Source organism: Ptiloglossa arizonensis, chromosome 3, assembly GCF_051014685.1.
Source record: "Ptiloglossa arizonensis isolate GNS036 chromosome 3, iyPtiAriz1_principal, whole genome shotgun sequence".
Taxonomy (NCBI): domain Eukaryota; kingdom Metazoa; phylum Arthropoda; class Insecta; order Hymenoptera; family Colletidae; genus Ptiloglossa; species Ptiloglossa arizonensis.
Genome location: NC_135050.1, coordinates 7,618,718 through 7,635,063, shown reverse-complemented (window position 1 = coordinate 7,635,063; position 16,346 = coordinate 7,618,718). Strand labels below are relative to the sequence as shown.

General features: G+C 38.3%; 1 protein-coding gene across 2 annotated transcripts in view; it reads left to right on the top strand.

Annotated features, from left to right (window-relative positions):
• Rap1 (RAS oncogene family member Rap1) overlaps positions 1 to 16,346 on the top strand; it is a 49,838-nt gene that overhangs the window by 32,723 nt on the left and 769 nt on the right. For both annotated transcript variants that reach the window (XM_076305829.1, XM_076305828.1), the window contains 2 exons: positions 12,772 to 13,047; positions 13,634 to 13,915. In XM_076305829.1, coding sequence (XP_076161944.1) covers positions 12,865 to 13,047; positions 13,634 to 13,915 — 465 coding nt within the window. In that variant the 5' untranslated portion in view covers positions 12,772 to 12,864. The remainder of the gene's footprint in view (positions 1 to 12,771; positions 13,048 to 13,633; positions 13,916 to 16,346) is intronic.

The following is a 16,346-nucleotide window of genomic DNA, read 5'->3' as shown; positions in this document are numbered from 1 at the left end:
ATGACTCGAATGTTCAGAGTTCGGCCGGATTCGATGAAAGTAGCGACGGGTTCGAGCGTCTCGCGTGAATTCTTGTTCGTGAACAAATGAACATTGAATACTTGTTCCTGAACGATAGCAATAACGAATACCATTACCGAAGAGCCGGATAAAATTAATTAGAACGCGGAGCAACCACGAAAGTCCAAAAATGTTTTATACACTTTTCTGTTGTCGATGGTGGGTGTGAGCTGTAGAGTGTGGACCCACGGTTGTGGTATTTGTCGCATTTGTCAATTCGATTATTCCATCGACCGTAAGAACATTTCCCAGTTAACTGGTTGAAATTGTTCATTAGAAGCGAACCAATTACTATAAACAACCGCGATCGACGAAGCCCGGTCTATGCTCTGTTAACAAAGTAATTGATTAGCTTTAACGAAATTTCTCTGGTACTTCTGACCAGCGAATTCGATGCAACTCTAACCGAACGTCATACGCCGGGTATAAAGGGGTTAACACTTTGAATTCGGTTACGTCTGGCAACACTGAAGGGGATCGTTCGGTATTAATTTGGCAAATGGAACTGCCGTTTCTATGAACGGGTCGCTGAAATTTTAGTAAATCAAAGATGCTTTTCGTGAACTAATTTCGAATCTCGTACAGCTGGCTGTTGTTTCTAAAAAGAATGAAAAACTCAATTATTGTAGAATCGATGAGAGAATTAAGCCGGTAAGAGAATTAGCACTGACGAGAGTTTTAGAAAATTCTCTTTGAAGACATTCATGATTGTCAAAGCACTCGAGATATTCGAGCAATTCAAGCTATTCGGGACACTGAAGACACTGGAGTCTGTCAAGACATTGGAGACTGTTAAAGCATTTACGACTATTAAGACATTCGTGACTTTCGAGAAATTCAAGATCTTCAGAGCTGTCAGTGCAGATATTACTATTAAGACACTTTTGACTATCAAGAAACTCAAGATTTTCACAACTGTCAATACATAGACGTTACTATTAAGATATTTGTGACTTTCAAAAAATTCAAAATATTCAAGGCTGTCAATACAGATATTACTATTAAGACATTTTTGACTCTCAAGAAATTCAAGATTTTCACAACTGTCAATACATAGACGTTACTATTAAGATACTTGTGACTTTCAAAAAATTCAAAATATTCAAGGCTGTCAATACAGATATTACTATTAAGACACTTTTGACTATCAAGAACTCAAGATTTTCACAACTGTCAATACATAGTCGTTACTATTAAGATACTTGTGACTTTCAAAAAATTCGAAATATTCAAGGCTGTCAATAGAGATATTACTATTAAGACACTTTTGACTATCAAGAAATTCAAGATTTTCACAACTGTCAATACATAGACGTTACTATTAGGATATTTGTGACTTTCAAAAAATTCAAGATTTTTAAGATTGTCAATGAAGATATTACTATTAAGACATTTTTGATTCTCAAGAAATTCAAGGATTTCACAACTGTCAATACATGTTTAGACAGACGTTACTATTAAGATACTGTGACTTTCAAAAAATTCAAGATTTTTAAGATTGTCAATGAAGATATCACTATTAAGACATTTTTGATTCTCAAGAAATTCAAGGATTTCACAACTGTCGATACATAGACATTAAGATACTTGTGACTTTTAAGAAATTCAAGATTTTCTTGGCTGTCAATGATAGACATCGTTATTAAAACGTTTGCGACTTTCGAGAAACTTAAAATTTCGACGGCTATCAATGCACAGACATTGGATAAATGTTACAATACTATTAAGCCATTTCTGATTTTCAAGCATATCAAGATCTTCGAGTATTCTCAATGCAACTAAAAGTCTGAATTTGACTATCTGTCCATATGTGTGTGCGTACATCGCATTGACATACTTTCGGTCCTATCATTCACAAAACTCTTGGAACAGCCCTCGTAATCCGGAGAAAAATCGCTCCCCTACTTTCACTTCATCCCTCGAATTCCAAAGCCAGCGTTCTCCAAAGTATTCTCAGTGATTGGAATATAGCGAGGTACTCGAGGCAAACTCAAGTGGTATGGAAAGCGATGTTCCGCAGACTACGAACCGCTGAATTTATTTTCCACCGGAAGACAAGTTTACTGGAAGGTTCGTAGCACCCCTTAACCCTTTTCGTGCCACGTCTGGGTCTTTTCGGACCCGATGAGGACTTTTATACCGCTCAATAATACCGTTAGTACGACTCGCGTTGTAAACGAAACAAGGTATGATAAAGTAATAAAATTTTATTCGAAATATTTACAAAAGTTCAAATTTCGAGTCCGTTTGAACCTAAGCGTGTGCTCGCCTAAACGTCTGGGTCTTTTCGGACCCGGAGAGACTTTTATACCGCTCAATAATACCGTTAGTACGACTCGCGTTGTAAATGAAATAAAGCACGATAAAGTAATACAATTTTTATTCGAAATATTTGTAAAAGGTCAAATTACGAGTTCGATCGAACCTAAGCGTATGCTCGCCTAAACGTCTGGGTCCTTTCGGACCCGGGGAGACTTTTGTATAGTTCAATAATACCGTTAGTACGACTCGCGTTGTAAACGAAACAAGGCACGATAAAGCAATGAAATTTTTATTGGAAATATTTACAAAAGGTTAAACTACCTGTCCGTTCGAACCCAAGCGTATACTCGCCTAAACGTCTGGGTCTTTTCAAACCCAGAGAAACTTTTGTATCGCTCAATAATACTCGTTAGTACAAATCGCTAGTTGGTACAATCGTTAGTTGTAAATGAACCGAGGCACGATAAAGTGATAAAATTTCGTATTCGAAATATTCGCAAAAGGTCAGATCACGAGTCCGTTCGAATCCAAGCATGTGCTCGCCTAAACCGCCGGTATTGCAAGGGTCAATATGCCCGATCCTTGAACGTTCTACCCGGTGTCCGAGAAGTGAATCCTCTCCCGCGATGTCTCGCGAGACGTTCGATCGGGCTGGGTTCTTCACCACTGTCCATTTCACAACACGGCCATAATTTTGTTTCCCCAACCAAGAATATAACTTGCGCTTCGATCGCTCGCTCTATTTTTCTCCGTTTACGCCACAGTTTGCATCGGAACGCGCCGATAATGCGAAAAGAACGTTCGCGTTTTATTTATAACTGGGCCAGGGGTTCGATCGCGGTACACGGTAGCGGGGAGACCGCCGAAAGAGTCCCCTGTCCCCCCGCTAGCCGAATTTCTCGAGGTTTCAATTCTCGCGGGCGGAGCTTCGAATTTCGGCCGGGCAAAGGGCGGCGGAACACACCGCTGCCGGCGAGTCGCAATAACTGGGTCACCGGTCGAACAGTCCTCTCCCTCTGCGGACGTATGCGGATACCGATATATTTTCCCCGAACGGGGAAAAGTTTTTTGGACACCGGCCAGGGGTTCGATGGCGTCACACGATACCCGTCGACTTGTTGCTGACGCGCGAGCTGCGATTTAATCATCATCCCCTCCCCCACCGATTGATTTTGTCCTACGTGCACACCGTGGAGGAATCTGCGTGGCCGTAGTTCCCTTATCGTCGTGTGCCCGAGTAACGGGGGCAACTCGTTGCGGAGACTTTCGGTGGTTCGGTTTACGATACGCCGCGGAACACGTGGACCCCAACGGGGTTCAATCGATCGACCACGCCGAACGAGGAATCAAGATGGTCGAAGTCTCCGACGTATCGATGGAGAATTTCTACCATTCAACCACGAGCCGCGTCTCCTGTGCGTCTCGAGGGGTTATTGCGGTCTAGAATTTCGAAAACATCGATCGAAACGCCGAAAATATATTCCAATATTGTTGATCAAAGTGTGGAGAGTATGTCGAAGTATGCAGTGCACGAAGAATTTGGTAAATTTTTATTGATTTTGTTTTTATTTCTTTTTTTCATTTCATTTTCTCGAAGTAGTGTGGTCTAGAATTTCGAAAACATCGATCGAAACGCCAAAAATATATTCCAATATTGTTGATCAAAGTGTGGAGAGTATGTCGAAGTATGCAGTGCACGAAGAATTTGGTAAATTTTTATTGATTTTGTTTTTATTTTTTTTTGTCATTTCATTTTCTCAAAGTAGTGCGGTGTGGTATTTCGAAAACATCGATCGAAACGCCGAAAATATATTCCAATATTGTTGATCAAAGTGTGGAGAGTATGTCGAAGTATGCAGTGCACGAAGAATTTGGTAAATTTTTATTGATTTTGTTTTTATTTTTTTTTTGTCATTTCATTTTCTCAAAGTAGTGCGGTGTAGTATTTCGAAAACATCGATCGAAACGCCGAAAATATATTCCAATATTGTTGATCAAAGTGTGGAGAGTATGTCGAAGTATGCAGTGCACGAAGAATTTGGTAAATTTTTATTGATTTTGTTTTTATTTTTTTTTTGTCATTTCATTTTCTCAAAGTAGTGCGGTGTAGTATTTCGAAAACATCGATCGAAACGCCGAAAATATATTCCAATATTGTTGATCAAAGTGTGGAGAGTATGTCGAAATATGCAGTGCACGAAGAATTTGGTAAATTTTTATTGATTTTGTTTTTATTTCTTTTTTTCATTTCATTTTCTGGAAATAGTGCGGTCTAGAATTTCGAAAATATCGATCGAAACGCCGAAAATATATTTAAATATTGTTGATCAAAGTGTGGAGAGTATGTCGAAATATGCAGTGCATGAAGAATTTGGTAAATTTTTATTGATTTTGTTTTTATTTTTTTTTTCACTTCATTTTCTCGAAGCGTATGCCTTTGAAAGTACGCGTGCAAAATCATTTACTTCGATTCGTGAAAATAACGACGACGTAGAGGTTTTGAATATACATTCCTGCCACGTGCGAAGTTGATAAGGGAAACTTTAAACGCGTTTTTCTTAAATTCTTATCTTTTAAACGGACTTTCATTATATCTTAAGATTTAGTTGACCGACTGACTTCATATTTGGAGAGAATCTTCCGTGGATGCGCCTTAATCACCGGAATTAGAGATTCTTAAAATATTGAGTCTTACTATTTTCTTTTAACGTGCTAAACACAGAATAAAGCTAAACAATATCAATTCAGAATTTAAAGTTTCGCCATTTTTTTGTTCATTTATCAAGATTTTGACTTCTGCCTAGTTTCTAGTATAATTGTATCCCTTCTAATGCGGATATTTTTCCACCCTCTATTTCTGATTAGCAGATGGGCTGAAATCGTGAAAGCCAATGAAACATCTTTTAAAAGAACCATTAAACGAGAACCTACAAGTCCAATAATTTTCAATATTTCTGGACGACAAAAATACTGCATGTACTTATAAGCTGGATAAACGTATCTGGAAAATTTTGCCGTAAAATAATCTGCTTACCATTAAAAAAGAAATCGTAAAAGGAACCCCGAAAAGTTGACAGTCTAGACAGCAATGTCCCCTTAAGCCACACTTGCACGTGCGTGACTTGCAAGTAATGTTGGAAAAGTTTCAAAAACATTTGAAACTTGGTACAAACTTAGTTCTAGTAGCTCTATTAATGGATCCGTTCTCTGTTTTGGTACAGAAGCGATTCTAGGGGTGGAAACATCCCCTGAAAGAAGATACGAATTTGCATATTATTTTGGTACGATATAAGTTATGGAAAAAAGTTCAATAGAAGCTTTCGTGATACCTATTCGATCGATTCACGGTACGACCGCGAAGAATTTTCGAGAGTACAAATTTTGAGAAAAAAAAAAAGAAAAAGATTCACAAATTCTTCACGGTTATACTACGGGACATTAAATATCATAAAACTTCGTATTAAACTTTCTTTCCGTATCGTGTCTCGTTTCGAAGATATTTTTCGATAATATGTAAACTCGTATTACCTTCCACCGTGTGTTTTTATCCTTAGAATCGTTTCTGTGCCAAAACGAAAAAATGGAACCATTAATCGGGTCACCAGAACTACGTTTGTGCCAAGTTTTAAAATGTTTTCGGATTTTCGAGTCGTTGAATATTTCTTGTTAACCGCGATCCGGCGAACCCCGTTTTAAGCCACGTTCTCGCGCCCCACTTAAGGATTTATCTAGCTGTGCCCCTATTTCAAGCCACACTCCCACATGCCCGTCAAGTCCATAATCTAGCGGCCTTAAGTTACGTTTTCACACGTGGTTGAAGAATCTCTCCAAGAGATCTTGTCTACGGACATGTTCCACGTGTCACTTAAGGATTCATCTAGAGGACTCTGTTTCAAATAGCGCTCTCGCGCGAGATTCGAGGATTTCTTTAGCGAGACTTGCACTTGAGCCACGCTTCTAACACGTGGTTGAAGAATTCCTTGTAAAAGTTCCCGAGTCACGTTTTCGTATACGCAACGCAGAACGTACTCGAATCAATTGATGAAACGTGTTCGACTCTTCGAAGCCAATGTACTCTAAGGATACGTGCAAACCGTGTACTATACTTTGCGTCGCACACGTGCGATCGAGGCTTTAACCTCGACAGAGATTAAAGATGTAACGTAAACCTGTATCGCATATTCGCTTATTCAGTACGATTTGAGAATTTGATTTGTTATTGGATATTTTTACTTTTTATATTGTAATTTTTAGAGACGAATCTATCACGAAAGCATTGAACTCTCTTTAGAACCCCCCTCTTGCCATCGAGAGCTCTTGTTGATTTTTTCAATTTAATTACTATTCAGAAACATAGAAGGGAAATTGTTTTTTTTTTTAACGGTGTTAGAAATAGTATATACACAAATGTTTTATATTTAGTAGCGTTTTCGTAGCTCAACGATACATCGAGAAGAGAACTAATAGGTAATTTCTTAATATTTGTTTTAATAAATTCTTAATATTAGTATTTGTTTTTTATAAAACATTTCAGAAATGGAAAGAGCCCTTAGAAGTATTGAGTCGTTCGGAAAGTCATTTCGTTTTATTTTGGTGAAAATGAAACACGATTTTTTTAAACTGTACAAACATTTTATTAAATTACACATTCTCCATTTTGGAAAACGAATGACTTTTCGAACGATCTAATAAATTCAAATTAACAAGATAAATTTTCAGATAAATTTCTCGTTTTCAATTGGTAAATTTTACAACGGAATCAAATAATGATTCTCTTTACTGTTTATGTTTGTGCGAATCCTATTGTATCATTCTTAATAGTGAACAGCAATGTGGGGCTTAACAAGGTCCAACGTGTAAAATTATTGCAATTACTTAAATTGAATTTAATAGGATCGAAGTTTGGTAATCCGACGAAACTTTTATTGGAAAGAAAAGAACGAATATTCTTAACTTATTTACGCGAAATGTAATTTTATCGGTGACTATAAGTGAATTATCGCGTTCGGTCTTGAATTTACTAGCACAGTTTTGCTCAAAGTTATTTTTTATATACTCGGTTCGAGATCAAAATCGCTACTCACCCCGCTTTCGAGCGAATCGACTGGATTTTCGTCATTTGCAACCTATTGCCAATTTTTCAGCTATTTTTACAATTGGAACTATTTTTACAATTGAAGCTATTTTTCCTCGATCAAACACACTTTTAGTTATCAACCTTTTAGAAGACAAACTATCAGTTCGGTTAAGTGCACTCGAAAACGTGAAATATTCGACGTTGAGTTTGCACTTTCCCAGTACGAATAATCTGCGTTGGAAATGAACTATTCGTGATTTGGAAATTCGATGTTCAGTTTGTAATCTCTGTTAACGCCAACCGATGAGAGTACACGTCGATAGAATCGCTTCGATCGAGAATTTAAAGAATCTGGACGTCTCGCTGATGCGTTGTAGATTTCGTGTCTAGGTTCTCGGTTCGTTCTTCAATATTATCGGCCTCTTCCCCTCGATTCTCGCCACCCTTCCGGTACAGACTTCGCCTGTGTGCGCGAGCAAATGGAATTGTTGAACTCATAGACCATCTTCCTTCCCGGATGGGAGCTACTCCGACACTTGAGGTTCTAACCCCAGCGAAGCTGGAAACGCTTAACCCCTTGATTGGCTGCACGGTTTCACGGAGAGGGTCGGTTGAACCGAAAACATGTCGCATTTTGCGTCACTTCAGTCGTTATCTCGAAAGATACGTTGTTGCTTGATGGTTACCTCTGTGAAAAAATGTCGTTTTTTTTTTTTTTTGGATTTAATATTTGTAGCGTAGCATGAACGAACAGTGGAACGAGAAAATAATTTATTCGTTTCTCTTTTAGCATTTCTTATGGAAGCATAAATTGTCAAATTTGTTTCGCGTTTCGTTAAGAAGCTGAAAATTGGACATTTGGTGACGAATGTTTTAAACATTTTTTGATCAAGCTTTGTACAAGATAATATTTTGTAGGTTGGATGTTTGCTGTGGATTTTATTATGTATTATTTATAACGGAGGTCTAATTTAAGACAATTTATATCGTACGAACTTTGGTCGAAAACTGCTTGAAATATTCCGTGATAAATGACTATAGGTAAGATATGTTCGACGATAGTGAGATACCGAAAGATTCGACAAATAAGAAACAGTCGAACAACCAATTGCGATGAGTCGTAAACTTTTACGATAGCTGCTTCTTATGAATAATCCATAGAGAATCGAGATATATTTTTAATAGCTCAGGACTTTTATCCCGATGTATTATGTATTATTCATAACGAACATCTTATATAAAAAGTTTGGCCCGAACCTATTTCGTAAAATCTTTATCGAAGGTTACTCTAAGTTTTTCATAATTCACTTCGAATACGAGGCCCTACTTTGCATACAAATCTTTGCATTTTGATATTTAGAATTGGAAAAAAATTAAAATTCACGATATACACAACGTGATTTCCTGTGTAAATTAAAATCCAGATTCACAGTTTAGTCAAATCTTTTTTTACAATTTTTTATTCAATCTCTCAACATATAGTTCAGTGTCTTTTTCAGTTTCGTGTATCACATGTATTTTTCGCGATTCTAGCTGTTATGTACGATATACACAACGTGATTTCCTGTGTAAATTAAAATCCAGATTCACAGTTTAGTCAAATCTTTTTTTATAATTTTTTATTCAATCTCTCAACATATAGTTCAGTGTCTTTTTCAATTTCGTGTATCACATGAATTTTCTGCGATTCTAGCTGTTGTGTACGATATACGCAACGTGATTTCCCGTGTAAATGAAAATTCAGATTCGGAATATGGTAAAGTGTTTTCTTTCTCTTTTTCTCTTCAATGTCTCGAAGTATCGTTCAGAATCGTTTTCAATTTTATATCGCATGAATTTTTTCGATGTCTGCGAACCGAACGTCAGAATTCGTCTGTCACGGCGTAAGATTCTCTTTAAGTCGGACTTGAGCGCTCGTAGTATCTTTGAAAGGGACGGGGTAGCGTAAAGCGGTCCCATTCATAAACCTAAAATCAATGACGAATCGGTGAAAAGAAATCCGCGGCCACGGATTGGTCGCGCCTCGTCGCCATGATGGCATCGCTGGCCAATCGGCGAACGCGCCTTGTTTTCTCGTACTCGTGTACTCGTGGCGAGTTCTCTCCCTCTCGCTTGTAAATTCCTCTGCCTTTAAACTCCTGACTGTGTAATTATTTTCGAAAAAATAGTACGATCGTGTACACACGTTCGCTGAGAAAATTAATTAGAATTCACATTCCCGTTTCTTTTCGGGTCTTTACGAAGGTTCTACGAAAAATTGAGGAAGAGTAAATCGATCGCCGACCACGAAGCATTAAATGATAACAGACTCTTGGTGGCTCTATTTATATTTATTTTTCAAATCGTCGAAATTGGAGAACTATCTGTCGCGACGTGTTCGAAATTATTGAAGATACGTAATTAACGAAATATCGAGAATAATTTAAATATAGTAAAAATATAAAAATTACTCGATATCGCAATTGGTCCCATTTCACTGTGGTCGTTCTACTGAAAAGAATTCCAAGTTTATTTGAAATATATTTTTGGAATATCGTGCAATATTGAATTCCGTAGAAGTGGCATGAAAAATTAGATTGGACGAATAGTTTAAATTGTGATAGATCACGTAGACTGTAAACGCTGTGAAACGCTACAAAATTTATACTACAGGAACGTTTGTAATTCGGGAACAATGTTGGACTCACTTACATTTGAATTTGCTTACATTATTTTGGTTTGTTGAAGTTACGAATGCTAATAGCGTTCTAGTAACGAATGTTAGTTGTTCAACAAGATCCCTTTGCTGAAATCCAACTGAGTTTGTCTACTTTTTAAGACAAATGGCGCATTGCGTGCACGAAGCAGGCGCAGTGCGCTAGTTAAACGACAGAACGAACGAAGAAACTTGGAAAACGGATTCGCGACCATATTTCCATGAATTTTAAACGATTATTAAGTGGTTACGAGCGCCTGATCATTTTTCGAACAATCGATTTCGGTCTTCTAATTTTTTTAAACCGCGTAACCTCGAGAACACCTTTCCGAAACGTCGCGTTTAAATGTACACGATTAATTACAATAATCGTAATTATACCAACTAATCGGATTCGAGTCGGTGGGAATTTAATTACTTTCCAAGTACTTTAACGATTAATTATCGAAGAGGTCGCGATTAAAGTGTAATCGTTGATCGGTTATTTGTTAACGAAATGAATTCGTATTCGTGCACGGTACATTTTGTTGTGTACCTTGAGTAATCAGTGTGTGATCAATAGTTGTTGGAGTGAATTTAAAATCGATAAATTGACGATGGAGTTCACATTTGTTTAACAATTTTTACAGTTTCGTGCGTTTTCCAGGAAGTGTTCCGTAGCACGCGGGAGAAACTGTTGCGAGTGCAAATTAGAATTTTTGTTCATTGTACGAATGTAGACAATTGATTTCAGATGAATCCATGCAATATTCATTATCGCTTTCTCCGTGTATTTCTACGCCTTTTTTGTAAACGCGAAACTGTGTCATTTTGTTAACAAAGAATTTTCTATGGAATAAAACATACTTTGATATATTCTTTCCGATATTTATACACATCGATATATGCATCGTCGGAACAAACGCTGAAACTGTTCGAACAATAACCGCGCACACGTTTTCAAGCGAAGAGAGCAGGAGACACGAGTGGATGAAGTCTCTTTTTTTTTTTTAATGCACAAAAAACATTTTTCTAATTAACGTGTAAAAGTAAGAGCAGCGATAATTCAAAAGAAGCTGCGTCTGGTGATTTACAATAATTATTACCGTCCATTTCGAAAGGGGAACCGGAAACGCGACGTTTTATTGTTCCATAGTTCTCTGAAAAAGTGGGTGAACCCTCCGGCAGCCATCTTTCATTTACAAACAAAGGTTCGGAGTGAAAAAGTTTCCGAGGCGAGGACAACGAAGGTAAAAAAAAAAAAAAGGAAAAAAAATCCGCGAAATCCGCGTGGCTTGCTCTTTGTCATTCGTCGTAAATGAAATTTTGTGATTCTAACGTGCCTCCGAGCGACGTACGAATTCTCTTTACGCCTATAAATGTCAATTGATAAAATTTAAAAAAATCGACACAATTTCGTTTATTTTCTCGAGAAAGTGACGCTCGAATTACAAAGGAATAGTAATTAAGGAAAAGATGTTTGAACGTATGGAACTCTTCGAAAAAATTAGCAGCAGACGTATAACAGCACTGTCTTTCAGGTTGTCACAATATCTGTTTCACAGACTGTTGGAATTTATTTATCATAAATTGTGTCTATTACCGTACAATTTGTCTCTCAGATTGTTACAATTTCTGTCTCTCAGATTGTTACAATTTCTGTTTCTCAGATTGTTACAATTTCTGTTCCACAGGTTGTCACAGTTACCACATCACTGTTAACGGTACCTCACCCTCTTATAACTTAGGCTTAAGCCTCTGACAACCTGAGTCACAATACTTCGTTTAGATACTCCCATTTAAGTGCCCCACCTCGAGTGCATACGAGAGAGAGAGAGAGAGAGAGAGAGAGAGATGCATTTTTTCTTTTAAGGAAGTGTTCCAGTTTTGGAGACGAAAAAAGCACTTTTTTTTAGTAATATTTTCTGAAGAAACCATTGTACTTTTTAATGCAACGGTTTTGTCACATATTGAAACATCTCCAGACAAATAAAAAATCATTCTCTTCGGCAAGGATACAGTTACGGTCGGAAATAAAAAGAATGAAAAAACTTCAGATTTAAAAGTAATGGCAACCTTCTAAAGTTGAAATATAGATTTCTTTGCTTTTGTACAAAATCGATATTTCAAATTGAAAGTGTTGCCATTTTTTTTTTTCAAATCTGTACATTTTTTATTTTTATTCAATTCCGAGGGTAATTGACGTTAACCCTTGTCAAAGAGAATGCTTTTTGATTCGTCTATTTTAAAGACACGCTGTGCATGTTTTTCAAAACACCTTGTAAGTGAATTTCGACAATTTTCACGATTGGTATCAGTTTTTATCGAAAAAGATTTTGAGTGCCCTCGATATGTGACAAGACCGTTGTATTAAAAAGATACTATGATTTTTTTTCACAAAATAATACCAAAAAAAAAGTACTTCTTTTTCGTTCCCAAAACTAGAATATCCCCTTGAACAAACGGTTCAACCATCGACGAAGTCGTTCACGTTTCAACGAAGTCAAAACCCGACCCCCCGATCTCCCCTCGTGTTTCTTTTCTCGTTTAGTTATTTTCGTGTCTGTAATCTGTCCATTAAAATTGGAATTGAACCGTGCCGAACTTTCTCTGCATTCGTTTATTTTCGTACAGGCACCGCGAACCTTCGAATAATCGATCGAAGATAAGGATGGATATTCTTTTTGTTCGATTCCAGGTTCGTTCGACTGAACGCAACGAGGAGCAAAAACGTGGCGGATTCGGTGACCCCTTGGCTGTGACCAGGCGCACAGAGAATTAGGGCAGGGAGATGCGTGAATATAAAATAGTGGTGTTGGGTAGTGGAGGCGTAGGCAAGTCCGCCCTCACTGTCCAGTTTGTTCAAGGAATCTTCGTGGAGAAGTACGATCCGACGATCGAGGACAGCTACCGCAAACAGGTCGAGGTCGACGCACAACAATGTATGTTAGAAATCCTAGACACAGCCGGAACGGTGAGTTTTTCCACGTCTACGAGCTCTTTCCTCGCGGTTTCGTTGTTTTTCTGTTCATTGTCGTTCGCACGGAGTGAGTTTCGTGTTCGTTTGAATTCTCGAATAAATCTAGAGGATCCCGCGTATCGTGTCACAATTTCGCAAGTGACGAACATTCGTGAGAAGTGAACGCCTCGATTACAGTACCAACTCGAACATTTCTAATCAATTTTTGAAGTTTACGAAAAATGGAATCTCGAGAAAGAATATTTCAATCCTCGCGACACAACCGATTTAGAAGATCGCTGGAGGACCATGTCTGGGTCCGAGCAGACCCGTAATTTGAATTTCCACGAATATTTCGAATAAAAATTCTGTTGTTTCTTCGTATCCTCGTTCAATTTTCGAGCAAAGCTGTATCACGGGTATACAGTGATGGGGAAATTTTCTCTGGGTCCGAGAAGACCCAGGCGTGGTACGGCGAGGGTTCATTTTAGATAACTTACCCGGTTTCGAATTCTCAAAGTTCAACTACGGGAACGATCACGTGTATTATTGCTCCTTTAGAGAGAGATGTGGCGTATTAACGAATTGTTTTTCCATGCAGGAACAATTCACAGCCATGAGGGACCTTTATATGAAAAACGGCCAGGGATTCCTGTTAGTGTACTCGATAACAGCGCAGTCGACGTTCAACGACCTGCAGGACCTGAGGGAGCAGATCCTGCGGGTAAAGGACACAGATGACGTGCCGATGGTGCTGGTGGGCAACAAGTGCGACTTGGAGGACGAGAGGGTAGTGGGCAAAGAGCAGGGCGCCAACCTTGCCCGGCAATTTAACTGCGCGTTCATGGAGACCTCCGCCAAAGCCAAAATTAATGTTTACGATGTGAGTAGGCTGTGAACTCTACCTTCCACACGGACCCTTTTCTCATTCGTCCCTATGGACGGTGTAATATTGAAAAGTACCAAAAGCAACAATACGCTGAAACTGTACCATCGAATGGAATAGAACAGATCCCGTTAAAAGTGGCCCTTATTCGCTCTTAAGAAATTATTCGTTTGAGAACGAACAGTTCTTTGGATGTCTTTCGTCCCTATGGACGGTGTAATATTGAAAAGTACCGATTCTCGGCCAACAATACGCTGAAACTGTACCATAAATGGAATTGAACAGATCCCATTAAAAGTGGCCCTTTTTCTCTCTTAAGAAATTATTCGTTTGAGAACGAACAGTTCTTTGGATGTCTTTCGTCCCTATGGACGGTGTAATATTGAAAAGTACCGATTCTCGGCCAACAATACGCTGAAACTGTACCATCGAATGGAATAGAACAGGTTCTATTAAAAGTGGCCCTTTTTCTCTCTTAAGAAATTATTCGTTTGAGAACGAACAGTTCTTTGGATGTCTTTCGTCCCTATGGACGGTGTAATATTGAAAAGTACCGATTCTCGGCCAACAATACGCTGAAACTGTACCATCGAATGGAATAGAACAGGTTCTATTAAAAGTGGCCTTTTTTCGCTCTTAAAAAATTATTCGTTTGAGAACAAAAGTTCTTTGGATGTTGGAAGTAACAACGTGAAATTCGCTGTTGGTACAACTTTAAAGGAACGCTGATGGAACGAAATGGATCGCGTTAAAGATGCTCGATCAGATCATCTGAAAATATAATTTAAGAAAAATGGGAATAAGAAAATATTGTTTATACAGAGTACAGAATGGAGTTTTGTTTCTGGAACGTCGTAGGTGGTAATTAAGTTGCAATGGATCGGTCAGGTGGATCGGAATGGAATTGTGTCTTAAATCTGAACAAAGGTTACTCGTTAGTTGCGTCGTTAAATTTCTGCGCCACGTTAAACGAGCGTTATCATTTTTCACGTAACGTTCACCGGTCGTGTTACACGAGCTATGAACATCAATCTCGCTCGCCGAGATCTGTCGTCCGAGTGCTGTGGCAACGTATCGAGTTGTTGCAAAGTTTTGAAAAATTGATAGCTGCGCTGTTACACAATAACAGTAGCCCGTTCAAGAGACCATTGTTGATTTTCTAATTAGTGTGACGTGTGGGAGTTCAAGACCGTTACGAAGGCCGAGATATTCTAATTGAATGTGGGAATGTGGGAGTGTGGGAGTACGACTCGCTCTCCCGGTTATGCGCCACTTACTCCCAGTGTCTAGCTTATAACGCGTAGATCGTAAATTAAAATTCAGAAACCTACAACTCGAGAGGATTCCATTCTTTTTTCGTCATAAGTCACTTCTCGAGTTACGAATAGAGTGTTCTTGCTTCAATAGCTCGAATTGAATTCATCGACTTGTAGACCCAATACAAAACACGATTCGATCGACCACGAGTCATCTCGTTACAGTACTTACTATTGTTTCCCTATTGATTCCATTTCTATAGTTTTCACTTAAGACACAAACAAGAGATTCGTCTCTAAATAGACGAAATTGAAATCTCCGTATCGGTTAAAGGAGATTTCTTTGCATCCTAAAAGGATTCCACCCACTTGTAAAAGGATTTTCCATAAAATTGTTGTATCCGAAGTCGTCGAGAATTGTTATTCCAAAGCTGTATCTCTCAGAGAGTTCAAATAGGGGTTCTTGTTAACAATAATAATTGTTTCCCACCATCGGTGTATTTTCTTAGGAAGAACTGTTTGTTTCTTTGTCGAGTCGGTTTTAAAGATTTTTCATTGAACCGCACTTCAGGCAGTTCTGAATAAGTTCTCTTCTCTTGAGAATTCATCTCTCGTTTCTGCGTTTGATTACTTTTGTTATTTCGTTCGTTCTACAATTCAGTTGTGCAATTGGAGCACGGTTTTCTTGCCGGCTATGAATGGGAAGTACACTGCACGGCTTTTGTCCAGAGCGCGATGCAGTAATTATTTGGCGCAAATAAAGGAAAATTGAATGCTGTATGGAGTGTAATTAAAAGCCCGCTTAGAAAAGTTTGTTCGGGGATAATTGGAACGGTGGTGAAATCGATGAGTGTAACGAAAGTCGGGTGTAAATAATATTGCCTGCGGTTAGTAGACAAAATTACATCCGTACATGGTAGAATAAATGGAAATGGTTGAACATCGACACAAGACAGGAATAATCATTTCAAGGAAATTTTATTTACATCCATGTATCGTCATCTTGTATCTTTTCATCGTTATCCTCTTTATATTTACAAAGACTTCGCAGATCGTAACATTTGAATCAATTTTTTACGCGGTGACATCGTTACGTTTCTCTACTATCACAGCTAAAGCGTAGACAAGACAAGTTCTACTTCGTTTCTTCGTAGTAACTTACAAGAAGATCA